This window comes from Canis lupus, chromosome 16 (genome assembly GCF_048164855.1).
Source record: "Canis lupus baileyi chromosome 16, mCanLup2.hap1, whole genome shotgun sequence".
Lineage (NCBI taxonomy): Eukaryota > Metazoa > Chordata > Mammalia > Carnivora > Canidae > Canis > Canis lupus.
Window position 1 is genome coordinate 55,490,331 of NC_132853.1, and position 27,713 is coordinate 55,518,043.

Consider the following 27,713-nt stretch of genomic DNA (forward strand, 5'->3'; position numbering starts at 1 on the left):
TTGTCCATGTGGCTGGAAAGCAAGAGGTGAAGGCCTTGGGAGTGGCCAGAGAGGAAGGACCCATACCAGATGCTCTGGGCCACCAGGTGGGCCCCGGGCCAGCCGCCGCCGCCCAGACTCCTCACTCCCGCCTTTTCTCTTCTTGTTTTGGTTCTGCGGAGGGCTAACAGGAAGGGAACTGGGCCGAGGGGCCAGCAGAGCTGGCAGGCTGGGGTCCCAGGATGCCCGCAGTGCGAGCAGAAGGCGGGCAGGTCGCAGCAGCAGGTCCAAGCCGAGAGGGACAGTGGGTTCCAGGCCTGGCTGCCAACCCCCCCAAGCCCCCTAGAGGCCCCTGAGCCGGGAGCTGGCTCAGCAGCGCCACCTGGTGACAGGAGGGGTGCCGTGGCTGGAAGGTGACCCCGGGCCCCAAAAGAAGTCGCATATCAACCACTGGCCCTCCATTACAGCTGTTTTATTTCCAGTGTATTCCCGACCTGGTGACCCTCCACAGTCTGACAGGAAAGAGGCGGGAGGGAGGAAAGTCAGCCAGCGCTTCCACCCATCCCTAAGGTTATCTCTGGCAAGGCAACCTTCTGCCTCGAGGAAGTGCTCAGAGGTCCCTGGAAAACAGGCAGTCGGGACCTGGTGCAGGGTGGGCAGGTGACACAGCTGTGGTGCAGAGTCCCGCTGACTGGCCCCAGGCCCTCTCCCGGGCCCAGCAGACCTTCTCTCCATGCCAGCCGGGCCAGGATCTAGGCTCAGCGCCCCAGCAGCCGCAGCATCTCCTGGGGATCCAGCAGCTTCTCTCTGGGCTTCCCAGCACCCTTGCCCCGGGACACCTCCTCGGCATCCAGCTTCTCCCAGTCCGAGAAAGACACAGGCCGGACCCCTGAAGCACAGGGAAGATAAGTCACCGCCTTCACTTCCTCCTCCTCTTCCTCCACCCCCAGCCCAATACACCTCCTCCCCAACAGTGGAAAGGCCCAGGGCTGCCCACCATGCCTCCCAAGAGCTCATGTGGGGCCCAGACCTCGGCTGCTGAGCAGGGCCTCGATGGCCGCATAGCCATGCCTGGGACCCAGTGGCAGCAGCCCGGCCTTCAGGTCCTGCAGTAGCATCTGGCCGGTGAGGAAGCTGTCGGTCATGGTAGTGGCAATGACCCCTGTGGGTCCCCGCTTCACCCAGCCGCTACAGTAGAGGCCTGGCAGGGGACAACAGGCTCAGCGAAGGGGAAGTGGCTGGATGCTTCTGGCAAGCCTGGGCCCCCAGCACACACACATATGTGCAGACATACATGTGCACACCCATCTGCACACCCCAAGTCCTCCCGGCAGCCCTGTCGCCTGGGCCCACTGTGGCCGCTGGCCCACCACCTTGGATTCTTCTCCACCTATTTTTACCACACCACCCCTCCCACCTCAGTCTCCCTGTCCTCCAGGAGCTCCCTGAGGACAGCAGATGGATGGGTCTTGCCCTGCCACCATTCTCAGCAGGACCTTTGAAACATGAACTGGATGAATGAACGAGTAGACAGGCATGTGGGTGTCTAATCAGACTGGAGGGTCCCTGAGGACAGGCGCTGTGGTGTATCTCTAAGCCCAGCCCCAACACGGGGGCTTAGCCCAGGGCAGGCCTTGGTCAACTGCACGACTAAGTAAGCAGGCATATGAGGGCACGTGGGCTAGACGGGGCCTTCCCTCCCAGCTGGAGCCAGGAGGAGGGTGGCTGGGCCCCAGGACGCTGTCCAGGGACAGGGCCTGCTCTGAGCAGTTTCTTTGTGCATGTCATTGGCCGAATGAATGAATGAACGGCCCCAGGAGACACCAGCTTCTCTATCCCCCACCAGTTTGGTGTTTTGCCTTCTTGCATCCTCTCACCTGGCACATCTATAACCCGGCCTTCCATATTGGGGATGACCCCACGTTTGGAGTCAAAGGGCACGCTGGGGTCGATGGGACGGCTCTTATACCCAACGCTGCTCAGCACCAGCCCACAAGGGAGGTCTTCCGAGTCTCCAGTGGGTACTGCGCGGGCAGCCTCACCAACACCCTGTGGAGGAGAGTGTGGGCAGCACGAGGCTGCAGTGGGGAAACTTGAGAAGAGGGGTGTCTCTGGGTAGCACGAGACTCACCTCCAGTCTGGTGACTGCCAGGCGAATGCCAGCTGCCCGTCGCCCATCTGGTGAGGGCAGCACCTGCTGGGGGCTTCGGAAAAAGCGGAGGCCCCAGGTGCGGGAGGCCGACGCCTGGCGGGCAGCCTCCTCGGCCCCTGGCCTCTCTGTGGCCGTTCGAAGCAGCAGCTCTGTTAGCCGCTTCCTCGGCCGGGGGACCTCTGTCAGCAATGAGAACATCTCAGGTCTGACCTGTGTCACCGCCCTCCCCCCAGCCCTCTCTGGCCTAGACCATCCCCTCCCTAGGGAGCCAGGGGTCAGGTCAGGGCCCCTCACCCTTGATTCTGTCCTGAAGGCCCAAGAAATCCATCGGATCCAAAATGGGCCGGGTTCCTGGTAACTGAATCATCTCCCGGAGCTCCTTGGGGGTGGGAGGGAGGGGAGGAGTTCAGGCCCAGAGCACTGTCCACTCCTGAGCCCACCCCAGAGCCCAGCCCAGAGGGGAGCCCCCCACCACCTACCACAGGGAGCATGAGGTCCCAGGGCCCTGCCTGGCTCCCCTTCTCCCACCTCAGGCGGCAGCCACTCTGGGGGGCTCAGTCCTGCCACACCCCCCAAGGGCAGGCCATCTCTTTGGGACCCTGATCCCCCTCTGGCCCCAGCACCTTAATGGTGAAGGCCACTTGCAGGGGTCCACGTCGGCCCACTATCCACACCGTCTTCACGCGACTCTGCCTCAGTACCCCCAGGGCAGCCTCTGTGATGTCTGTTTTCTGGCACAAAAGGAGGGCTTGCTGTCACCTGGACAGTGACCGCGCAAGGGGACTTTCCATTCGGTGGTTTTCCTATCCTCCGTGGGGGAGGGGGGAGGTCTGCAGCCGGAATTGCGCCGCCGCGCCTCCTGGTGGCCGGATGGAGCACTGCCTCCAGCTCCGCAAAGGGCTCCAACTACTAGCAGCAAACCAGGCTCCTGGTCTTTCATTCAACAAGTGTTTCCTCTGTGTTTAGCAAGCGCCCGGCACTAGGCAAGGGGCCCCGGGGGTGGGGTGTCAAAGGTAAGCAAAAGAGACATGGTGCCGGCCCTCATAGAGCTTCTGATCTGGTGGAAAGAGTGATAACTGGTCAAATATTCACGAATAAGTACAAAATTGTGGTGGTGACAAGCTTTGAAAGAAGTAGCCAACTGAGAAGGTATTACAGGGAAATGGACCCATTAAGGTGATATTGGAGGGCTTCCTGGAGGAAGGGACATCTGAGCCAAGAATTAGAAGATGAACACAGGTCAACTAGCAGGGTGGAATGATGTGTACACACTGAAGAGTTTTGTTTTGTTTTGTTTAAAATAAAGGCCCATGTAGCTGGAGTGTAGAAGCAAAGCTCACCGGCTGCCTTTCAGAAGGCCACTGCCTGGAGTCTTAGGGAAACAGAGGCACTGAGCTCAGCATGGAGGGGAGGCCTGAATCTTGTAGGCAGCAGCACCCTCTCCTCCGTATGACCCCCTCTCCTCCACTCCCCCAGCCCCTGACCTGCCCACTCACCTCCAGATACTCAGGTGGGGTCAGCAGGATCCGGGCCACATCCAGAGCCACATTCCCTTGCCCCAGGATCACGGCAGTGTCGCAGCTCAGGTCTGGTGCCAGCTGGCAGGGAGAGGTCTGGGTAGGGCTCCTCTAGTCTTGGCCCCAGTCAGGCTAATCTCAGCTCAGCCCCAGACACCAGCCGAGCCCCCAGGCTTCCCCACACCTGAGTCTCAGCTCAGAAAGCCCTCCCCACCTGAGCCTCAGCTGATGCCCCTTCTCTCCTACCCAGCCCTACCTTCTCCCAGAGGCCTTCCCTGGCTGACCTCCCCTCTCAGGCAGCCAGAGAGCTCACATCTCATCTCACTGGGAGCCTTGCAGTTTGGGACAGTGGCTCCCTCATTGCCCGGCTGTGGCATCCAAGAGCTGCCCCTGGCCCTGGCAGAGGGGTGGGGAGGAAGAAGTAGCAGGAGTGCTCCTCAAACTCACCTCACGGTTCTCAGGAAGCCCGTTGTACCAGCCCACAAAGGCCCGGGCCGAAAACACGCCAGGCAGTTCCTCACCGGGAATTTCCAGGGCCTGATGGTCCTCTGCCCCATAGCTCTGAGGAAAGACCCAGAGTGTCTGGCAGCAGCTAAGGGGCCAGGCCCACCCTGGCAGGCCTCCTCCTGGTTCCTCCTCCCCAGCTGCCACCCCCAGCCCTGCCCAGGGCCCTGCCCAGCAGTTTGGGCCTCTCCCCTACTGCCTTCCATCCCTCAGCAGGCTGCTGCCCTGCCCCAAGCCCCTTCTCCCCCACAGACACTCACCAGCACCACAGCATGGTAGGCTGCTTGCAGCTCCGGCACGGCCACGTCCCTGCCTACCACCACATTGCCATGGAAGGCACATCGGCCCGAGCGAGCCGTCTGGGTGAAGGTGTTGATGACATTCTGCAAGGCCCCAGAGGGGAAGGGGTTAGGGCCCAGGCACTCCAGGGATCCTGCCTGTGTCACCCCTGCCTCACAATGTCCCCTGGAAGGGAACCCGCGTGGCATCCACACAGAGGGCCTGGGATCACTCCATGCAGCCGGGGAGCCTCCCTCCCCTCCTTACCTTGACCCAAGTCTCCAAACCCCTCCTCCTCTGGCCCAGAGAGACCCACCTTCACCTCGGGGTGGTCAGGCGCCACGCCAAAGCGCACCAGGCCGAAAGGCACAAGCTGCTTCTCGTAGATGTCCACATGGGCCCGGGGGTGGTGCTGGGGAGAGGGTGGAAGCTGGTGGGGCCAAGGGAGAGGCGGAGCCCTATGGGTCCTCCCCTCCCCGATGGGGCAGCAGAGCCCAGCTCAGTGCGCTGAGGACACAGGGAGAAAGAGAGGATCCCGACTCCCCATCTGCCAGGAGAGCCGGACAGGAGGAGCGGGGCAGCACAGTAGCCCAGGCCGATGAGGCCAGACCTCAGGACTGCCGGCCCATCGAGACGGCCAGGACTCTGGCCAACCAAGGGAGAGGTAGCTCTCCCGCCACTGGAGCTGTACCAGGGGAGCTTCTTCATCTACTTGGGCCAGGCACAACACACAGCTCTGCCCTCAAACCCTTCAATATTTCTAGAAACGCTCCGCCAGTCTGATGAGCTGGGAACTTCCCTTTGAAATTCACACCCGCCTTAGCTCCAGTCTCCAAAACCATCCTGTTGGAAAAAGGAGCACAGGCCACGGGGCTGGGAGCACAGCTGAGGCTTTCAGGGGTCAGAGGGAGATGGAAGTGGCTCACTCTCAGTCTTAGAAAAAACAAGCTCACTGATCCAGTGGTTCCATATTGCCTGCCCTCGGGAGCACTGACCATGGGGAAGGCAAAGGGTGGCGGTGGGGCAGACAAGTCTGGTCTGGCTCTGCCACCAATCAGCCTGGCCTGGGCCTCAGACTCTTCCTCTGTAAACTGGAATGGAAAACAGGCCCCTCTCGTGTTGTTGGGAAGCATCCAGAAGGTCAGGGCAGTGAGAGATGTGGGGCCACTGGTCCAGCAGCTGGGGCTCGTATGGATGACACTGCCCTGCCTGCACCCCATCCTAGGCTCTTGCCGTGACCCAGTGGGACTCAGGCCCAGTGGGACTCAGGCCCAGTGGGACTCAGGCCAAATGAGCTCCTGCCCTCCAGCTGCCCTCACCCTTACAAAGGCTCATGCTCACCTCCTTACCTTTGTCCAAATCCCTTCTTGCTCTCCACTCCACTGCCTGCACCCAGGTCTAGCCCCTCTCCATCTGCCCATCTGTGCCACCCATAGGTAGCACCCAAATCAACTCCCTCACGCCCCACTGATGCTGCATGCACGCTGCAGGGACCAAGCCCAGCCCCTCCGCTGCCAGGCTCTGTGCCACAGGGAATGTTTCTGAACTTCTCCTTAAAGAGCGAGGCCTGGAGCACTGAGCCCAGCACCTGACCTACCACTGAGTGCTCAGTCAAAAAGCTGCCCTTTCCTATTACTGTTGCAGGTCACCGGCCTTGCCTGCAAAACTTCCCTGGCTGCTCACCACCCAGGCACAGAGTTCAAACTGCTTAGCCTAGTGGTCTATGCCACACACAGCCTGGCTTTTCACCTTTATTGTCCTTTCCTGCCATGGATCCTTCCCCTCCTGGTCACACTGTCCCATCCAAGGCCACCGCTGGGATCCTAGGCCTGTGGGCGTGTTTACTGGATATCTCTCATGGCCAACCTTGTCTTCAAGCAACCTTCCCTTCCCTAATTCAGCTCCCCTCTCCCTCTGGCAGTTCTTTCTCAGGGTTCTGCTCCCCTCTAAACATTCTCTGTGGTGCTTCCAATGTGGGACCCCTCCCATACCCCTGATACACATTCCCTGGGGAAGTCGTATCCACTCCCTCCTACGGCCTCAGGTTCCTGCAGAGCTACTCTCTCCCCTGCCAGGACTGCCCCCTCCAAACCTGACAGCCCTGGACGACACTGCAGACCCTCAAACCCATCTAGATGGAAGTCAACTCCTCCTTCCCCCTAAACTATTTCCTCCTGCTCCTGTGTTCCCTCCTAACCCATTCACCGGGGCCCATCCCCAACTCCGCTCAATGCTGCCCAGTCACCCACCCTCCCCTCCTCCTCCCCACTCCCCACTGCTCTCCTGGCCTGCAGCCCTGCCTCCCCGCTCCACTGTCTGCTCTACAGGTCAAAATGGGGGTGCTTGCCTAGAACCTTTCAGTGAAGCCAACTACCCAGAGCAGTGGGCTTCAGAATCCCCTGGGGTGTTTGTTTAAAATGGTTGATTCCTAGGATCCAGCCATGGAACCAGCAGTTTGATTAGGTCTGAACTAGGCACGGAAATGTGCATGTTGATAGGTACCCCCAAGGACTGTGATGGAAGGAAGGGAGGGGAGTAGAAAGAACCATGAGAAACTGCCTGCCTCCAAGGCTGGCTTCGGAGGCTCCCTGGATCTGGGCTCACCTGCCTTCTCCCTAGCTCTCCACCCTTACCCACAAGCCTTTCTTCCCCAACTCACTTGTCCCCGAAGGGGCATTTTCTCCCCTGCGGACCTGCATCCATGCAACTGTCTGTGCTGGGGACTCTCTGGCCTGCCACCCACCCCTTGTCCAGCTGGCAGCTCCTCCACATGGACACCTCTTCCTCCAGGCTGGGTTGGGCCCAGCTCTCTGTGCACTAGGCCCTCCACACCCTCCACCCCCAGTTTCTGCGCTTACACTATTAGAGCCTCAGGAATTGTAAAACCCTCTTCCCCTCCACTCCATAAACCACGCCCTCCACATTAGGCTGTCATGTCTTGAGCATAGGGGCCATGTCTGTCCTCCTCACACCCACGTTCCTAGTGTCGAGCCTATGCCTAGAACATATCAGGGTCCAATAAATCACTGCTGAATGGATGGCCCAGCATGGAACTCAAGAGCAGCTCTGACCCATAAATACAGAGAACGGACTGGTGGGTGCCAGAGAGGAGAGGGTGGGAGGTTGTGCAAAATGGGTGAAGGGGAGTGGGAGGCACAGGTTCCAGTTACAGAATGAATAAGTCACAGGGATGAACAGTACAGCATATGGAATACAGTCGATGGCACTGCAAAAGCAGTATATGGTGACAGAGGGTAGCTACACCTGTGATGAGTGTATCCCCACAACACACAGGCCTGTGGAGAATCACTGCTGAATACTTGAAACTAATGTAACATTGTGTATCAACTATACTTCAATTAAAATAAAAAATCTTAAATTTTATTTATTTAAGTAATCTCTACATCCAAGGTGGGGCTGGAACTCAAGACCCTAAGAACAAGAGTCATACAGTCTTCTGACTGAGCCAGCCAGGCACCCCAAAATAAATTTTTTTAATTTAAAAAAAAAAAAAAAAAAAGAGCAGCTCTGCCATCAGATTGCCTGCACTCAGATCCTAGCATCTTCCCTGTCCAGGTGGGACCCTGGGCAATGTCGCTCAGCCTTAATGTCCTTACCTATGAAGTAAGAGTCATACACCTGCCTCAAAGGTTGTTGAGGGGAAAAGACACACTGTCCAGCACCTGGCTCAGCTCAGTGCCACCGCCCCACATGTACTGCACATGTTCCTGGCTCAGAAGCACAGCCAGTAGCTTGGAACTCCCCGTGGGCAAGGACTGGCTTGAAACTGGCTCCTGTGTCCATCCCCCAGCACCTCTCACTAGGAAAGCGTGTGCTGGCTGAGTGTAGGCCAGAGCCGTTGCTCACACTGGGGGCACTGAGAAGCCTGCCTGGAAGGCCCACTCCCCAAATTTAAGGCTCAGCCAGCAAGTGCAACTTATACAAAACCCTCCAGGATCCCCCCCCCCCCAGGCCCCATGAGAGCCCTGGTCTCTGTCCCAGGGCCCAGGGCTCTTCTACCACAAGGCAGTTGGTCCCTGCATGATCCTCACACGTGCCAGATCCTCTCCAGAGCCCATGACCTCCTTCAGTGAAGCTCAAATGCACCTTCTCCAGGAAAGACTTTTTGACTGACTGCACCTAACTCAGCTCCTGCTGGTCACATCTCAGTAATTAGCTCTTTCACCTGTGTTGCTTGGAAGGCAAGTTATAGGTCACTTTTCAGCAGGGTGTCCAACCCATGCTAGTCTCCACGAGACCTCCTGGTCTTAACATAGCACCATGCCCTAGGCAAACTAGGGCGATGGATCACCCTACCTTTTCAGTTTCTGCATATATGTGTATATAATTAACATATTCACCCTTTCTCCTATCTCTGCACAGACAGAAGACAGTCAGCATAAGTCTTCCTCTCCTCCTCCCCCACCACCCGAGGTTCTCCCTCCCTCTTCCCTCCTCCCTCCCACCCAGATCTGCCCAAGTCTCAAGGATAACCAGCAGCCTTGGGGCCCTGCCCACCAAAGGCCAACACTGTAAGCCTTGAGGCTCTGGCCTTGGGGTGGGAGGGAAGGGGGGTGGAGGGCAGGCTGAAAGAACAACATAGCATGGGGAGGGCTGGCTTCAGGGACAGAAAACCCTGAGAAGAGGGAGTAGCCTTCAGACATAGGACATTAAGCACAAAGAGAGAGAAGAAGGGAAGATGAGAGGCAGGATAAAGTCACCCTGCACGTTTGCATAAACTCCCTGAAGGCCCTGGCCAAGGTGGCAGAGCAGACCATCTGCCATTGACCACTTCTCCCATACCTAAGGCCCTAGAGTGGGGAGCCCCGGATGTAGATGACAAAGTATACAGGGAGTGTCCGATCTACATGTACTGGGAGCCCTGTCCCCATCAGGGATCCAGGGGTGCTTTTAAAACCCAGAGAGGGTCGGGCTTGCCCTCGGGATTGGAGCAGGTGAATCATGGGAGAGAGAACCAGAAAAATGTGGCTTACCTTTAGCAAGTGTTGGGCGGTATAGAAGCCAGCGGGTCCACTGCCCACCACACAGATCTGGGGGGGCTGCTCCTGCGTGGAGAACTGCTGCCGGAAGCCTGATGGGGGGCAGGGGGGAAGGGATGGAAGGTCAGATCAGCACTTCCCAAGCCAATATCAGCACCAGACAGAAGCTAGAACTTCCCAAGCTTCACCTCCATTTGCACCCTCCTCCTCTTCTTCTTCTTCAAGGCTTTGGCGTTTGCAGGGTCCCTTACTTCGTCTGAACCCCAAAGGCTGTGTCTCAGTCCAGAGCCCCGCATCTCACCACGAATTTACTATGCCCACTCAATAACCTCCATCATCCCTGAAGCTGCCCTGCACAGTACAGCATCTTGCTTTACAGGGGTCCTTACCCACCCAGTTAGAATACCACATCCTTCCAGCGACTCCAAATCATCCCCACCCGGCGCTGTGGGTGTCCTCTGATCACCCACAGCGCCGGCTGCACCTCTTCGACTCACTCTCCCTCCGCGGAACACCGTATTGTCCCTATGGAGCCCGGTGCTTCCTACAGACCCCTGTTTCACCTCGGACCTTCAATAACCCCCATGCACCCCGCCTCACACCTGTGCACCTCACGGTCTCCCCTTCTCACCTCTGTTGACTCACATTTGACCGCACAGGCCCCCACGTGCCCCCGGGCCCACGCCAATCTCGTCGGCGTGAGTGCACCGCTCGGGTCTCGCCCTGGTCCCCTCTCGCCCCTCTCCAGCCCTGCCCCAGCTCCGCTCGGATCCCCGCACTTGGCGCTCGCAGGCCTCCCGCGCCCTACAGGTAGGTAAGTGCCCTCCTTGCTCCTACTCGGGGTGCTCCCGGCGGGAGGCGGCCGGGCCCGACGCCACGCCGACCAGGGCCACCAGCGCCAGCAACGCGGAGCCATGGCTGGGAAGAGCGACCAGCCGGAGGACAGGATCCCGGAGACGCCCCGCGCTGAGCGCGGGGACAGCCCAGCTCCGCGCGGGCTCCGGCCCCGCCCCCTACCCGGCCCCGCCCCTACGCGGCCACGCCCCCAGCTCCCGCCTTCCGCGCTCCGGGGACGCGCCGCGTGGAGGCCACGCCCCCATCCCCGAGAGAATCCCGCCCCCCCAGAGAAACCCGCCCGCGGATCCACCCCCTTATCGCTGACGGCCCGCCCCCAGGACTTCGGAGCCGTCAAGACTTAATAAATGTCTCCCCAACCCAATCATCGGGAGGCCGGAGTTGAAGGAGAACGAATCTCCATCGCTGTTGCAATCCCGCCTGAAGGAGCGAGCCAATTAAGAAGGAGCTTACATTTCTTAGCCCCTCCCCCTCGGAGACTCCCGTCGCTCTCTGATGACGCAGAGCCGGCCCCCTTTGAAGGCGTACCCGCCGCGCCCGGGCCCGGTTTCTTCCAGCCAATCACGAGTCAGGTTCCCTGCCCCTACCGTGACGACCACGGAGTCCGGAAGTCCGGGAAGAAAGGGCTCCTGCGGGGACTTTGGTCGCACCTGCGTCGTCTGCAGGTGTGACCCCGGCCGGATGCTGTCCGGTTCAGGTAGGGGTGGCTGCTGAAGCCCTGGTCTCGGTGCAGGAGTTCAGGGGGCGCAACTAAACCTCAGTAATTAAGGTAAATAATATGTTAATACATTTTAAGAGGTCGAAACTGATGCAAAAAAATCCACGGTGACCAAATATATATAAATATATTTTTTTATTTAAAAAAATTTTTTTAAAGATTTTATTTATTTATTCACGACAGACACACAGAGAGAGAGAGAGAGAGAGGCAGAGACCCAGGCAGAGGGAGAAGCAGGCTCCATGCAGGGAGCCCGACGTGGGACTTCCGGGTCTCCAGGGTCACGCCCTGGGCTGAAGGCGGGGCTAAACCGCTGAGCCACTGGGGCTGCCCAAATATATATATTTTAAAGATTTTATCTATTTACTTATTCGTGAGAAACCCAGAAAGAGAGGCAGAGACATAGGCAGAGGGAGAAGCAGGTTCCCTATGGGGAGCCCTATGCGGGGCTCGATCCCAGGACCCCGGGATCACCACCTGAGCCAAAAGCAGATCCACTTGAGCCACCCAGGGGCCCCCAAAATTATATATTTAAGAGACGGGATCCGTGATCAACTCTGACCCCAATAACCTAAGGCCAGCTTCAGCTTCCTTTTCCCCCATGGTCCCTCCCGCCAGGCACTTCCTTGGGGAGGCTTTCCCTGACCTGTCCTCTCCCACACTGGGTTAAGGCCCCTGCTTGTCCCCTGGACGCTCTACTTTATCGCATCATCGGTTATTACACTGCCTTACCTTTTTTTTTTTTTAAGATTTTATTTATTTATTTATGAGAGACACAGAGAGAGAGGCAGAGACACAGGCAGAGGGAGAAGCAGGCTCCACCCAGGGAGCTGGACATGGGACTCATCCCGGGTCTCTAGGATCAGGCCCTGAACCCAAGGTGGCGCTAAACCGCTGAGCCACCCGGGCTGCCCCTGCCTTACCATTTTTTAATTGCCTTTTTATTGAACCCTAACAGAAAAGTGCACAAATCATACATATACTGTTTGATGAATTACCACAAGATGTCGGACACGTGCCTCTCTTTGTCTCTCACACACACACACACACACACACACACACACCCGGCTGAGAAGTAAACACTGTTCCTGGTTTTTACCAAGTCCTTGTGTTTTGTGCCTGTCCCTCTAGACCAGGGAGGGGCTTGAACGCCAAATCCTAACCCAGCACCCGTTTTCGTGCTAGTGCAAGCTAATGGTTTTTCCATCCTTAAATGGTTAAACAATTGAGAAGAATAATATTTTGTGGCCTATGAAAATGACATAAAGTTAAAAGAAGTAAGTTTTATTAGAACACAGCGATGCTCATTTCTTTACATATTTTCGGAGGCTGTTTTCACACTTGCCTTGAGTAGTGGTGACTGACACCATATGGTCCACCAAGCCCAAAATACATATTATCTCGGGACACCTGGGTGACTCCATAGGTTAAGTGCCTGACTCTTGATTTCAGCTCAAGTCATGATCTCAGGGTCCGGGGGATTGGGCCCCGTGTAGGGCTCTGTGCTGGGTGTGGAGCCTGCTTGAGATTCTCTCCCTTTCCTTCTGCCCCTCCCTTCCCCTTCCCTCTCAAAAAAATGTTTGCCATAAGTTCTGAAAATGTTAGCTATCGTCATCACCATCATCAATATTATCACCTCCCATATACCTCTGTAAATTAGATCTTAGGTCTCTGTAGAGTCTCTCCTATCACCCCCTCCTTCCCTCTCAACCCCCATTGCATTCCCAGCCCACATCCTTAGAGTGACAGAAAATCGAGCCGCAAAGAAATCAAGTGTCTTGTTCCCAGGCTCCTGTGGTACAGCCAGGTCTGGTACGAGGGCTGCCCATTCCCCACTCAGGCCCAGATCAATAATAATGAGTCATTGGTATGGATTAGGATGGTTTGGGTCATTAGCCAGGACTATGCAATGGGACCTTTTCTGACATTGCATTTTGTCATTTGGAGAATTAGCAGTTTGATTAATCACATTCCCAGACCCGAGGGCCACTTCTGAGCTGTTAATGCATTTCAAAAGAGCAGCAGTAACGTATAGCAAAGCAGCCAGCTGGGGAGGCTGCCAACCCTTTCCTGTTCCAAGAGGGCTGCTTGGATCCAGAACTCTGCTCTATCAGCCTCCCAGCAAGAAACAGATGGCACACTCAAAAGGGCTGATTGAAAAGAGTTTAATGAAGGAACTTCTTACAGAGGTGTGGGCAGGATCCAGTGGATGGTGAAGCCCCCCTGGCTAGCAACGGCTGGAAGCCATTTCCACCCAGGGCCCGAAGGAACAAAAGGAGGAAGCAGTTTCAAAAGTAGTGAGAGCTGTGGGAAAGGGCACCGCACAGAAGCAGCTGTGGTCTTTGGTAGAGGAAGGCAGGGTGGAGAAAGAGTAGGGTAGGGAATGGATCTAGGGGGCCAGAGATGGGTTCTCCACCAGGACCAGGCTGACAGGACGGCGTGGCCTGCTATCTAACCCCTCTGCCCATCCCAATGGCTGCATTTAGCCTTCCCAGCATCAGAGCCAGCATGAGAGCCCTCCACCCTGTCCAAGGCTTCACTGAAAAACAAGGCAGTTGTGTGCTAAAACACGACTTGCACGTTTGCAACCAGAGATGATTTTGCCCCCTAGGGGACAGTTAGTTGGCAATGTCTGGAGACATTTTTGATTGTCACAACTTGGGTTCCTGGCATCCCTGTGGGTAAAAGCCAGGGATGCTGCTAAACATCCTAGGATGCCCAGGATAGGGCCCAGTGACAAGGAACCATCTGGCCATAATGTCAATACTGCCAACATAAGAAACTGTGCTTTGGACTAACTGCTCTGGCTCCTGTCATAGGCCTGGCCTCTTCTGTCCCTCCCTCTGCCTCCAGCTGGGGGCCCTTCCTTGCGCCCTCTCATCCAGCCACAGGTTAGGGTGGCCCCCAGCCCTCTCTCCAGGCTGCCCACTTTGGGCTGACTCTCAGTGGTGTCTTAGCACGCTGCCTTCTTCCTCTGGCTGGCATCGGTGATTCTCTGTATCCCTGCCTCCCTCTCAGGCTGCAGGCGCCTGTTCACAGGCAAGCCCTGCTCCTGATTCCAAATCCTTGTATCTGCACCCTGTCTTCCGCCATCTCCCCTCAAAGGCCGCCTGTCCTCTAGACCCTATGCCCATCACCCCCCTCCAGCCTTGACTACCTTCTCAGTAATTTTTCTCTTTGCAATTGATAGTTCTTTTGGGTCCACCCCTTCTAAACATCATGGAACAAAGCAGATTTTTTCTCAAGCTAGCCAAGGTCAAGCTCAAAACTATTTACACTCTTATTTATGCCCTTAGTTCCCCTGGAATGCTCTCCCCACAAAACACATACACTTGGATTTCACTGATGGTGCAGGTCTCAGGAGTTGCTGAGCCTCTGCCTTGCAGAGGCTTCTCTGGCTGAGAAACCAGGAAAGTCTGCCAAAAGTAGCCTCTCCCTATGCTCCCCAGGGAGAGGGCTCCTTAGCAGCCACTGCAGTGGGGAAGGGCCCAAGCCCTCCTGGGCGGAGGGAAGGCCAGCAGAAGCAAGAGGGCTAAGGTTGGGCCAGGGAGGGGGTGCAGGGTGACTGTGCTGCCCACCCCTCACTGCAGTCCCACCAGCTCGGTGATGGGAGGGGTCTGTACCATGAACTCCTCATAACGACTGAGAAACAGCCTGAAGCGAGCCAGGTAAGAGTCCTCGTTGTACGGCAGCTGCTTCTCATGGAGGTACTGGGACACCACGGGCTTCACCTGCCAGGAGATGGGCAAGAGAGGCCACTGAGCCAAGACCCCCTCCCCATGGGGAGCCCTTCCTCCTCTCGGCCCCAGCCCCTGTCTCCTGGTTCCATGATGCTCTGGAGGAGCTGAGGGGCAGCAGGGGTAGGTGGGATTCCTACCTCTCCCCTCCCAGCAGGCAAGGAAAAGGGGTCGGGGGCTTCTCATCCACATCCCCTCACCCAGGGTGCCCAACTCCATGACAGTCCTCCTTGGCATAGGGAATAAAAACTGGGGCTCCCTTTGACCAAGCACATACTGTGTACCCAGCATTTCAGGTCCATCTCCTTTCATCCTTAAAGCCTGCCAGCAAGCACTGCTTACTCTCATCTTCCAGATGAGGAAGCTGCAGCCCCTCGACATTCAGTTAACTTGTCCAGAGTCACCGTGGGAGTAAGAAACCCACACGTCTCTGATCAGAAACGCACACTGCTGCTTGTGCACAGGGCTGACTTCCAGGGTACTTCAGGCCAGGCCAGCCAGGGGGCCCAGGGTTCAGGTGGACCCTGAGGGTAACCCCCCTCTGCCCTCGGATAGTCGGTTCATCCAGCCCAATCCCCACCTACCTTCAGGCACATATTGTCAGAGAGCCGGGGGAAGAAGTGATGCTCCACGTGGCAGCTGATGATGGAGTGGCCAAAGGCCCAGTCCAGCACAGGCAGCCGCGGCAAGTTCAGCACGCCCAGGCTCATCATGTGAATCCGGGGGGGTTTCTTGTCCCGGGAGAACATGGGCAGCCCAATGTGCTGTGACAGACACGGGGGTCACACCCTAGGGCTGGGCCGGGCAGCCCTGTACCTCCCCACCCTGCCCTGGACATCCCCACCTACCACTTGGGGACCCAGTGGGTCCTTCTGCCTCCCTCACTCCCACTCTGGCAGGACCCAGAGAGGCGAGAGGCTGGGACTCTTCCGCCTGTGCTCTGAACTCAGTCTCACCCATCTCTGGGCCTCTGTCTCCATCCGTACAAATGAGGGGCTTGGCCTGGATGCCCCTTGGACTTCATGGTACTGACATGCCCACTACTGCCCACTGCTTGCTCTCATGCCACTATGCCTTTGTCTCGTCCTGGAGAGACCCTTCCCTGGTTTCTTTGCACCAGTCACAATCCTGCTCAGGGTTCAAGATCAAGTTTGTGTACCCTCGTGCAGTTTTTCACTCAACAAGTATGGATAAATGCCTCCCCTAAGGGGTTTGGAAGTGAATGGAAGCATCTGCACTAGCAGGACAGGCAGGTGGCAGGATGACTCCAGGAGCGGTGCACTTTGAGATGAAGTCATCATTGGCTTCATGTCCAGGGAGCAGGGTCACATCCATATGGAAATGACCCTGGATCTGAGTACTGAGCCCCTGGCCCCCATGGAGACCTCCTGTCTCTGGCTTCTCCAGCCTCGTGGCCTGCACTGGGGCCTCTGTAATGGCCCACAGCTCATGTCACTTGGGCTTATCACAGTAAGTGCCCCGAGGGCAGGAAATGGGGTCCTTCTTAATCACTTATCCCTCCACAGCACCTAATCAAGTGCCAAAGGCGTAGAAGTTTCTTAAATCTTCCATCCACCATCCACATGTGAATGGTAGCCAGTGTTGAAGAGAAGCAAATTCTTTACCTGATAACCCACAGAGAGTTTGGGGTGGAAAGTGGAGGAATGAATGCCCCTCTCTCTCCCTAGAACACTGAGTCTAGCGGGGGGGCGGGGGGGGGCTCACCTGGAAGATGTTCACGTGGAGGTAAGGGTGGGCCAGCAGGGATCTGGTGGTGAGCATGCAGAGCAGGGCCGAGCCAGGGCTCCTGAAGCCAGACACGTTCAGGAGCACCCAGTAGTGAGCATAGAGGCCCAGGAAAATCAGGCCCAGCGACCGTGCAGCCAACCTGAGCTCCACCTTCCTCAGCCGCTCTGCCAGAGGGAGCAAGACGTAGAGTGCCGGGGTCAGGGGAGGGCAAGGTGCTGCTCGGACACAAGCCGGCTCCCTGCGGCCCCAGTGCTGCTAACTAGTGAGCTAACTAGGGCCAAGAGTGCATCCACACAGTCCCGAAAAGTACGTCCACCCATTTTCTGGATATGGAAGCAGAGTATTAAGCAACTTGACCGAGGCCACTCTGCTAGTAAGTCGCAGGGACCCAGGGCTGGGACCCAGGTGTGCTGCCCTCCCGCCCCTCCTTCCGCCGTATGATATTGCTCCCATGATATTAACATGCAGTGTAACCTGAGGCATGTGCGAAGTATTTTTATATGCATGACCTCACAGTGCTTTCACACCACCCTTGAGGACCAGGTGAGAACCTGAGTCAGAGTGGTTAAATTACCTGCTGATGGTCATCAGCCAGTAAGTAAGTGGCAGAGCCAGACTTGGCCCTGGGTCCAGGGCCCTTCCACCCTGCATGGCTGTCTCAGGCCTCCGGGAAGCCAGGAGGGGAAGTAAGGAAAGCGGGGAAGCAGGTCGTGCCAGGGCACAGCCCTGGCATACTCACCCACAGCCACCAGTGGGGTTATGATGGGGATCAAGAGAGGAGCCAGGAACATGTACACATAGCGGTTGAGGCAAGGCAACCTCCACGTGCTTGAGTCCCCCAGGCCCAAAACGTTGGTGTAACCGTGGTGCATCTTGACGTGTCCATACTTGGCGTACTCAGCGCTGAAGGCAGAGCATACCTGGAGGAGGGGCCAGAGAGGGCACCGGAGTCCATGTCGGGCACAGTCAAGCAAAGCAGGACCTTTGCAAGCCCTGAGAACACCCACCATCCCCCGAAGCTGCATTTCCAGGGCCTCCCTGCCTCACACCCCCCAGCTACCCACACCATCAGCTCGCAGGTATCCATGACCACAGGGTGGCAGCCAGTCAAAAGAGCTGCACCCACTCATTGTGGCGATGCTAAGTGTTTGGAGGTGGGAAGCAACTGGGAAGCCCCAGCTGCCACTCTGCCACTGACCACCCGGGCAAGCCTGCAGGCCTGAGGGGGCTGTCAGGGGGGTAAAGCTCTTGGCACCCTATTGCAATTATTTTGTGCCTGTTTCTCTTGGAAACCTCTGTATCTTCAGAGCACTGCTTTGCATTCTGAGCCCCTGGCAGTGTGGGGAGGGGTGCAGGAGTGATATGTCCCTGAGGGTGGCGACCAGGACCAGGTGCCCGGGTGGGGGCTGAGTGTGAGTTGCTCCCCAGGGCCGACTCCTCTGGTCTGCGCCCTTGTCCTCATCCTCATGGGATTCTTCCAAACTGCCCAGGAGCCACAGCGGGACAGCAGTTCTGGACTCGGAGGAGGGCAGTGGTTCCAAATGCAAAAGCAGCACTAAGGTGTTTCTTATGCAGATACATGCAAATGAAAATGCAGATGTCAGCCTCCTCCAATATTTTAATCAGGCCAGAAGATTTTGCTAATTTTGTCGAAGAGGCCGCCTGCCTGTTTCCAGAACACCAAGAGTTTCCCAGTTGGGATCACTGTGAGCCTCGTGAAGACAGCCGAACAGCCTTCACCGAGTGCTCAGTGCCCTGCACCTCACACGTGTCATCTGTTCATCTTCCAAGCCCAGCGGGTCAGCGGCCTTATGATCCACCCTTGATAGAAGCAGAAACCAAGACAGAGAGAGGCCACGTGACCACCCCAGGTCACCCAGGGAGGAAGGCGGCAGAGGTAGGATTTGAACCCAGAATCCACCCAAGATAAGCCATCAGACAGACCCCTGAGACGAGCCACCAACTACAAGGCAGCGGGTCCCCAGGCTCTGGATCCAGGCAGCAGAGGCAAAGCCAGGAGAAGACAAATCAGGAAAGACATTGTCTTCACGCTCCATCTGCAGAAACTTGGACTAAAACGGCACGAAAATGTAACCGGAAGCTCCAGCCAAGGACACCGAGGGGCACAGCAAGGACGCTCCGCGGAAGCTGTACCGCAGACAGACCTGCCCAACTGGCACAGCCCGGCCCTGGAGGCAGGACGAGGGCTCTGCTCTTCAGGGAGGTAACTCTCCCAGGGGTGGGTTGTGCTCGCTGCTTTTGTCACCTGTTTTGACATCTCTTCCAGGCCTTCGGGTCTCCAGAGCACGTGCCCACTGGGGCCGTGTGGTTGGTTCCAGTTCCAGGCAGAGGCTTCCAGCCCCTGGCGCGAGGGGCTGCAGCTGGGGGCCGCTGGGCCCCCTCAGAGGCCAGCCTGCCTCTGGCCAAGGCCTGCGAGCGTGTGTTTGGAATCTCAAGTTCTACCCCATGGAACTTGGAAGAAGCAGCTTTTTTTTCTTTTTTTTAAGAAACCATATATATTTTTAGATTTTATTTACTTATTTGAGAGAGAGAAAGCACGAGCAGGGAGGAAGAGGAGAGGGAGAAGCAGACTCCCCACTGAGCAGGGAGCCCATTGCAGATGCAGCGCTCGATCCCAGGACCCTGAGATCATGACCTGAGCCGAAGGCAGCCGCTCCATCAACAGAGCCAGCCAGGCGCCCTAAGTTAGGTGTTGCTTCTTCCTGTGGCTATGCTCTGTGCCCCTCAGGAAGAATTAATTAAGGGCCCCGGTCTCTTAGCAGCACTCAGGCACTGCAAGTGGCCAGAGTATGCACGGGGCAGGCACCAGGGCACATCCTCTTGACACTTCCCTCCACTCAGCGTCAGGGACCCCAAGTATCTCCTCGTTCACCTATTCCTTCACTTGGCTGTCTGCACTCGGAAGCACCCTCAGACCTCTGCCGAGGGCCAAAGATAGTTAACAGCTAAGGCGGTGGTTTGAAAAAACTGACCCTTCAAATAGGTAATATATTTATATAATTCAGAATTCAAAAACTATGCAGTTACAGCTCTTCCTACCTCAGTGAAGCCCCAGGTCCCCACTTTCCTCCTGGGAGGTCCTTGATCTCTTACATGTCCTCGAATATTTTTTTAAAGATTTTATTCATTTATTCATGAGAGACACACAGAGAGAAAGGCAGAGACACAGGCAGAGGGAGGAGCAGGCTCCATGCAAGCAGCCCGATGTGGGACTCAATCCCAGGACTCCAGGATCACGCCCTGGGCCAAAGGCAGGCGCCAAACTGCTGAGCCACCCAGGGATTCCCATGCCCTTGAATATTATTTTTTAATTTTTTTAAAGATTTTTTTTATTTTTTATTTATTCATGAGAAACACACAGAGAGAGAAAAAGTGAGTGAGAGAGAGAGAAGCAGGCTCCATGCAAGGAGCCCAAAGTGGGACTTGATCCCGGGTCTCCAGGATCATGCCCTGGGCTGAAGGCGGTGGCTCTAAACCGCTGAGCCACCCGGGCTGCCCTTTTATTTTTTTAAACGAACAATGACCTGGCAGTATTAAAACCCATGATAATAAAATTATGATGCAAAGTTGGGATGTAAACAGGTCATTCTACTGGATTGGGAGGGGAGGGGCAGGACAAGACAGGTGATGGCTGCAGGCTGTTGGAAAAGGAATGGGATTGGGACAGGCAAGAGGGACAGATCTGGGAGGAGCAAGAGGGATTAAGGGCTATGACCAGGTTTCCAGCTTAGGGTTTAGGGCATGGTGGGATCACTGCCAAAGTGGGCACAGGGGCAGGGGCCAAACAAGCATGGACCAGATGGGACGGAAAGGTGCCTTGCTGTCCCGGGCCAGCTGCCCTGAGGCAGGACAGGCCCCGGGCTCCCTCCAGGCCCTCTCTCACTGATTCCGAGGAGCTGAGCAGCCCCTTCATGTTGGCTTCAGGGTGGTGGGGGCCTCTGGGGCTCCCCGGGCCTCAGCAATAGGTTTGTCAGATAAAGTATAGGATCCGCAGGTAAATTCAAATTTCAGATAAGCAACCAATTCTTTTCTTGTAGAGTATATCCCAGATGCACCCCTGGGCTCTACCCACTAGGTGCCAGTAACATGCACACACGCACACACACACACATACACACACACCAGTCACAACAGCCAAAGATATCTGGAGATATTGGTCCTATCCCTGCCATGTGCTCCCTGTGCTTTCTGTGCTCTCTCTGTGTTCATACCCTACACACCTGGTTGATGCCCCTGTCACATTCCACCTGCCCTGATCCCTGGCTGCACATTTTAAGGGTGAGCAGCCTTGGCCAAGTGACTTAACCTCTCAGACCAGTGTTTCCTTATCTATGAAGTGAGGGTAATCACAGCTTCCACTCACAGGGAGGCATCACTACTAAATGCAACAATTCGCATAAAGTACACAGTAAGCACCCAGTAAGTGTCCGATGATATAATCGGGAATTTTATTATTTCCATGTCATTCATGTGTATCTGTTTCCCCACCTGACTATGAGCCCTTGGGGAACTAGAAGTGGGTCTGGGTCATTGTTGTGACCCCAGCACCCAGTGGAGGACTTGTCAGGGAGGAGCAGCTCAGTGATGTGGACAACATTGCTGGCCCATTGCCACTCAGCCTGGACCAACGCTGTCCCAGCCCCGGAGCCCCCCCTCAAGCAGGGTGTCCTCACCCTGCTGGGGAGCCACTATCGTGCTAATGGGGAGTTTGCCCTCTCCTCCCCAAGCTCCTCCCTCAAGGCTGCAGTCCTCACACTTGGGCTGCCATCCACACATGACTCCCTGGCCCTGCTCCAGGGTCCTCTGCCTCCGAGGGCCATATGCTAGGCCACCACGGTCCCTGCCACCAGGAGCCGGGCCTTATAGACCCACGGGAGTAGGGATTGCCACGAGACCCTCTTCCCAGAGTCCTTGGGCTTATCTTTGAGGAAGCTACACCAAAGCTGAGGACAGTGGGGTGGGGGCTACTTGAAAGTCCATTTTCCAAATCTGAACATGGTAAAATGGCAGAGATACACACACACACACACACACACACACACACAGTCCAATGTCAATTTTCTGGTCTGGCTACTGAAGGAGACTCATATACATGTAACTTGTAATAAATATAAATGTTATATAAAAAGGGGCACCTGGGTGGTTGGAATCAAGCCCCACATCGGGCCCCATGCTCAGTGCAGTCTGCTCATCTCTCTCCCTCTGCTCTTCCCCCTACTCACACACACACTCTCTCTCTCCCTCTAAAATAAATAAATAACATCCTTTTTTAAAAAAGATTTTATGTATTTATTCATGAGAGACACACAGAGAGAGAGAGAGAGAGAGGTAGAGAGAGAGAGGTAGAGACACAGGCAGAGGGAGAAGCAGGCTCCATGCAGGGAGCCCAAAGCAGGAGCTGATCCCGGGACCCCAGAATCATGCCCTGGGCCGAAGGCAGGCACCAAACCGCTGAGCCACCCAGGGATCCCCCAAGTAACATATTTTTTAAAAAAGGATATAAATGTAACTAATGGGGAAAGCTGGGTGAAGGGTACCCTGGACCTCTCTGCCATATTTTTGCCAAGTCCTGTGAATCTATAATTATTTCAAAACTAAAGTCTGTTTGTTCACAAAAGTATATTTTGTACTACAGATCTAGTCTTGCCCTCTGAATAAATTTTTAAAATTAAAAAAATTAAAAATCACAGTCGGGCATACTCAGACCAATGCCCCACAAGATTCGGGAGGGGACAGAGAGCCACAGTTGGGTGGCTGTTAGAGACAGCCCAGAAGGTAATGGCCACACTGAACTTGAGAATCGGGCCCAGGCTGGGGCTTCTGAGCTCTACATGGGACTCCAGCAAAGGTGATGACATTCCCCTGTGTGACACCCCTTCCCTCAGGGCAGAGCCAGCCCCCCCAGTTTCCTTGGATCAGCTGTGACCCCACCCCTGCAGCACAAAGCCAACTTTTAGAAGGAAGGTTTGAGGTTGAGACACACTAAAGAGCTTAGTACTGGATCGACCTGTTCTCTCCCACTCAGAAAGCAACTTTTTTTTCTTTAAGATTTATTTATGGGCAGCCCCAGTGGCGCAGCGGTTTAGTGCCGCCTGCAGCCCAGGTGTGATCCTGGAGACCCTGGATCGAGTCCCACATCAGGCTCTCTGTATGATGCCTGCTTCTCCCTCTGCCTGTGTCTCTGCCTCTCTCTCTGTCTCTATGAATAAATAAATAAAATCTTTAAAAAAAAAGATTTATTTATTTATTCATGAAAGACACAGAGAGGCAGAGACATAGGCAGAAGGAGAAGCAGGCTCCCTGCAGGAAGCCTGACCCCGAACTCGATCCCAGGACCACGGGATCCCAAGATCGCGGGATCAAGACCTGAGCCGAAGGCAGATGTTCCACCACCGAGCCACCCAGGTGTCCCTACTAAGGAAGCAACTTGACTGTGAGTGAAATACAGAGAAGTCCGTAAAGCCCTCAGATTCGTTGCGGGGTGGGGGGGGGGGCGTTGATCCTTCTCAAGCTGTGGGATTAAAACCAAGGACTGCCCTGCCCACCCCATCCTGCCCCCACCCTCCTGTGGTCTCATCACATAACCTAGGACAGAAGGGGCAGGTGCTCTTGCAGGGAAAGCCAGGACCATCACTGGACTGGGGAGAGGCTCAGAGGCTCACCAGCAGGAGGAACAGAACGTTCTCATGTAGACCAGAAATGGGAAGCTCACTCTAGTGCGGGTTGGGTGTATGACTGGGGATACCTCAAAGAAACAGCCACAACTGGAGTGTCACTGCGCTGTCCCTCCTGCCTGCCCCTCCCCCCAGATCCCAGCAGTCAGAGAGGATCAGGCCCCTATCCCACCCTGCAGCTCAAGCCAGTGGACCCAGAGACAAACTTGGCCAAACCTGGGTGCATGGGGACACCAAAGACACTCACTGACGCCCTGGGCTACAGACCAGAAAACTAGACCATTCTATAGTAAGGACACTTACACACATGTAACTTGTAATAAAGTTCTTGAGGGTGAAGGCTGGGGTGGAGCACAGGTGGCCAATGAGAGGAGGATCAAAGAGAGAAGACTACAGGACACAGCAGAAGTGGGGAGTCGGGGGTCCAGGAGTGTCCCGGGCAGCGAGAACACATCCTCACAGAGAACAGGTGGTGGGCAGCAGATGTGCACACACACACTCACACACTCACACTCAGATCTGTCCAGCTCGGCAAAATGCATGAACCTTTCTGTCAAACACAAACAACAGGGGGATCCCTGGGTGGCTCAGCGGTTTAGCGCCTGCCTTTAGCCCAAGGCATGATCCTGGAGTCCCAGAATCGAGTCCCATGTCAGGCTCCCTGCATGGAGCCTGCTTCTCCCTCTGCCTGTGTCTCTGCCTCTGTGTGTGTGTGTGTGTCTCTCATGAATAAATAAATAAATAAATAAATAAATAAATAAATAAATAATCTTTAAAACATACACACACAAAAATAAAAAAAATAAAAAACACAAACAACACTAACAGACAAGAACAGCAAAACTGCTAACCCTCTCCTCGCAGCTGATGGCATGCTCCCTCCAGAAAAAAGGAGCAGCGCCAACACTTGGGGAGCATCCAAGAGTCAGGCGTATACCCTAAATCCAGATCTCTGAGGTCGCATTTAATCCTCGCACTGGCTCCATCAGGCCAGTGATGTTATTATTTCTATTAGATGAGGAAGCCAACGCTGAATTAAGTAACTTGCCCAAGGTCAGGCGACCAGCGGGGCTGGGCATGTGACTTCAAAGGTTGTGCCCCCACGCTGGGCCCTGCCTGGCTGCCAAGACCAGCATCCCGCCTGAGGATTCCACTTGGCCCACTAAGGCCAGGGGTATGGGGAGACCCCCGGCAGGGGCATAGCCAGAACCAAACCACGTGTGACGTGTCCACCAGCAGTCAGGACACGGAGGGGAGAACCACACCTCCTCCACCACAGGGGGCTCACGGGCCTCTAGACAGGACCCTCCACTCACTGGCTTTTTCCTGGACCTTTCCCCCACATCACCTGCAGAGTCATCATAATAACCACTGACAAAACACCTACCAGGAGTTTGACCTGGTGCTACGAGCTGAACATACAAAAAAACAAAGGTGAGGCCAGGCCCTGGGGGCCTGTCTACTAGACACTGATTCCCTGCCGCTCTTCAGCGAGGAACCTGGGGAAGCTGGCGAAGCTTCTCAGTAGAGGTGTCCTCAGCTCCCTGCCTTCTCTCGGCATCCACCATAGCTGCCTTGTTCCCCAGAACAGAAGCCAGGGCATTCTCAGACTTTGGTGGGTATCAGATTCACCTGGGGAACCTGGTACATAGGGTGGCCAGGGCGCTCTCTTCCAACAAGCCTGGGCCTCCAGGTCATTCAGCTGCACAGTGAAATTTGACCTCTGTACAGTCAAATTCCCTGTTGTAAGAGTCCAAAATCCACAGCACTCACTCATCCTTAGGTGCCCCCAGGGCACCTGGCACTCAGGACAGCTTTGAAAAGTTCACACAGAGCTAATCCTAACTGCTGTGTTCCCTGCTTCTCCCCTGCCCATGATTACAAACAAGGGGGCATCTGACCCCAGCTCCAGGCCTCAGAGTCTGGCTAGCACCAATGCCCAGGGATCCCTGGGAAGGGAAATAGCTTGAAATGGACCCTGAGGATCAGGAACCTGTAGGTTCCTCTTGTTCTTAGCACTTTAGAAACGTGAGCAGGGGGACACCTGGGTGGCTCAGTGATTCAGCACCTGCCTTTGGCTCAGCTCATTATCCCGGGGTCCTGGGATCAAGTTCCTAATTGGGGTCCCCACGGGGAGTCTGCTTCTCCCTCTGCCTGTGTCTGTCTCTCTCTGTGGGTCTCTCATGAATAAATACAATCTTAAAAAAGAAATGTGCACAGGTGGGAGAGGAGGGGAAGGGTAGAGAGGGAAGATGGAGAGCACTAGGTAAGAGATGTATAACTATAAAATGTCATCTATGTGTCTGTGCATGCGTGTTTAAGTATAGAAACCTTCATAAAGCTACATCAAGTTAAAAACTGAGTTAATTGGTCATGGTAACCAGTGGCAGAAAAGCACTGCTTGGGGCCAGCTTTCATATTTGTTCCTAAGGGATCTGGGCGGCCAGGCAAAGGTCTACCTGGAAGGGGGGAGCGGAAGGGGGTAGGTTCCACAGAGGAACTGGAAAGGCCTGACACCAACCCAGAGAGAGGGACGATCTGGCCAGAAACCTCTGGCTTTGCCCACAGGTGAGAAGAGTGAGGCAGAATCGGGAGGGAGTCGAAGGAAGTCAGGGAAGGCTTAGGTCAGGAGAGGAGGGCGTCCTCAGGATGGCTTGGCCATCGTCAAGCATCAGAGGGGCATGTTCTGGAGTTGGGACACTCTAGGCCCCTGTCCCCTCTCTCTTTCCTGGCCGGGGTTCACATTTTCCTATGAAACCAGGAGGCCCCAAAGGTGGTAGCCAGGGCAGGTGTCCTGCTAAGAGGAGGAGGTTCTATCACCACTTGGTCCAGTGCTACAGAGAGGCAAGTAGGTGCCCCCAGGAGAAACAGGGGTGCCCAGGCCAGGTGCACTGCCATAAGTGGACTTGAATACATTCCTCACGCAGCTCTCTACCCACCAGTGAAGCCCCCTCTCAAGGGCTTAGGGCTATGCACACATGCACACACACATGACTAGAGCGTGCTGCACACTTAGATACACATACCAACAGCTGCAGTGGCCTGTCCACATAGGCACACACAGCTGTGCACACCTGCATGTTTCCATGGAACAATGAGATTACAAAAGAGAAAGAAGAAAGAAAGAGAGAAAGAAAGAAAGAAAGAAAAGAAAGAAAGAAGGAAAGAAGGAAAGAAGGAAAGAAGGAAAGAAGGAAAGAAGGAAAGAAAGAAAGGAAGGAAGGAAGGAAGGAAGGAAGGAAGGAAGGAAGGAAGGAAGGAAGAAGAAAGAAAGAAAGAAAGAAAGAAAGAAAGAAAGAAAGAGAAAGAAAGAAAGAAAGAAAGAAAAGAAAGAGCAATGCCAACACAGTACCCGTAGTCACCCTCACCCCAGCCAGGCTCACCTCCACGAAGAAAAGCTCCCAAATCTTGTTCCATCGTTTAGATTCTGTGAGCGCACCGTGAGTGGCCAGGTGGCTGCCCTTGACAGTGAGTGTGTAGTGGCACACACCCAGGATGGTGATGCCCAGCCCAAGGACCACGACATTCTCGGAGCGCAGGCATAAGAACCCTGTATGGAGGAAGGAGAATGGGGATGGGGGGCGGGGGGGGCAGGCTTTTCCTCCAGCTCTTGGAGATTTGGGCCCAAACACCCTGGCCCCAAAGCGGGCTGAAGCCCTGGGGGCTGCCAGAGGCAGCAGCGAGGCAGGTGCCCATCAGGGGAGGTCCCGGGGAAGCTCCATCCCTGGTGTGCCCCCGTGGAACATCCTCCCCTCCTCCAGTCCCTCTCATCCCTCTCAAAATCCTCCCTCCCCCTCAAGCCATCAGGCCTTCCCCCTCCAGCGCCCATTCTGGGGACGTATGGCAGGACACTGCAACTAGACTTTCGGACTTGGGGCGAACCGTCCTTCCTAGGGTCCCCGCAGTACGCACATCTCCCCCAGGCCGCGGTCCCCAGGGGTCCCCATCTCCCTCGCCACCGTCCTAGCCCGCGGCCCCCTCCGCAGCCGCAGCCCGGCCCCCTGTCGCCCCGTCCCGTGCCCCTCACCGGCCGGCAGGGAGAGGAGGCTGAGCGCGAGGATGGCGCAGTCCACGCCGTGGCGCTCCCACCACGAGCTCGCCCTCTCCACGTCGCGGACCAGCGCCTCCAGCTCGGCCAGCAGCGCCTCGCCCCCGCCGTCCCCCCGGGGGGCGCCCCGAGCCGGCTCCATGGGCTCCGCCGCGGCGACCCAGGAGGAGTCGGGGACGGCGTGCGGCGCCCCGAGGCGTACGGCGCGAGCAGGGGCGGGCGGGGGCGGAGTCACGCGCCGGCTGGGGACACCCGCCCTCGGTGTCACGGTGCGCGCCGGGCACCTGAGCGCCTCCTGCTGCGCGCCTCTGCGACCCGGCCTGGCCCCCCGGGGCACCGGGCACGTCCCGAGGAGGAGGAGCCGGGCGGATGCGCGGGGCGGGGAGGACCCCGGGGCGAGACCCCGTGGAGAGCCACCCCAGGGCCACCTGACCGCCTGACCTCAGACACCTTCCCCGCGGTCTCCGGGTCCCCGCAGCG

The 27,713-nt window shown here is 56.1% G+C and overlaps 2 protein-coding genes across 3 annotated transcripts; both read right to left on the bottom strand.

Moving 5' to 3' along the window:
* Positions 1-436: 436 nt before the first annotated feature.
* FDXR (ferredoxin reductase) lies at positions 437-10,441 on the bottom strand. 2 transcript variants are annotated; one of them, XM_072781499.1, is made up of 12 exons: positions 10,269-10,441; positions 9,426-9,523; positions 4,748-4,843; positions 4,413-4,535; positions 4,096-4,209; positions 3,628-3,729; positions 2,755-2,862; positions 2,426-2,510; positions 2,111-2,310; positions 1,857-2,028; positions 1,010-1,180; positions 437-868 (listed from the first exon to the last, which is right to left on the bottom strand). In XM_072781499.1, the coding sequence occupies exons 1-12, from the start codon at positions 10,345-10,347 to the stop codon at positions 738-740; spliced, it is 1,479 nt and encodes a 492-aa protein (XP_072637600.1). In that variant the 5' UTR covers positions 10,348-10,441; the 3' UTR covers positions 437-737. The 2 variants fall into 2 exon arrangements, with proteins under 2 accessions (XP_072637600.1, XP_072637602.1); XM_072781501.1 differs by lacking the exon at positions 1,010-1,180.
* A 2,712-nt stretch (positions 10,442-13,153) lies between these two features.
* On the bottom strand, positions 13,154-27,434 carry FADS6 (fatty acid desaturase 6). Its single transcript, XM_072781502.1, has 6 exons — positions 27,213-27,434; positions 26,569-26,735; positions 17,230-17,410; positions 16,467-16,654; positions 15,326-15,505; positions 13,154-14,735 (listed from the first exon to the last, which is right to left on the bottom strand). Exons 1-6 carry the CDS (start codon positions 27,373-27,375, stop codon positions 14,586-14,588), a joined length of 1,029 nt encoding a protein of 342 aa, XP_072637603.1. The 5' UTR covers positions 27,376-27,434; the 3' UTR covers positions 13,154-14,585.
* Positions 27,435-27,713: the final 279 nt, after the last annotated feature.

Bases quoted from the DNA above. Each gene is read 5' to 3' on its own strand.
- FDXR (XM_072781499.1), bottom strand. From the start codon at position 10,347: ATGGCTCCGCGTTGCTGGCGCTGGTGGCCCTGGTCGGCGTGGCGTCGG. The intron at 2,511-2,754 runs GTGCTGGGGCCA...CCCACCCCCAAG, and splicing joins AAGTGGCCTTCACCATTAAG to GAGCTCCGGGAGATGATTCA. The intron at 2,029-2,110 runs GTGAGTCTCGTG...TCTCCTCCACAG, and splicing joins TGGCAGTCACCAGACTGGAG to GGTGTTGGTGAGGCTGCCCG.
- FADS6 (XM_072781502.1), bottom strand. From the start codon at position 27,375: ATGGAGCCGGCTCGGGGCGCCCCCCGGGGGGACGGCGGGGGCGAGGCG. The intron at 16,655-17,229 runs GTGAGTATGCCA...TCCCTCTGGCAG, and splicing joins AACCCCACTGGTGGCTGTGG to AGCGGCTGAGGAAGGTGGAG. The intron at 15,506-16,466 runs GTGAGCCCCCCC...TGTCTGTCACAG, and splicing joins TCCACGTGAACATCTTCCAG to CACATTGGGCTGCCCATGTT.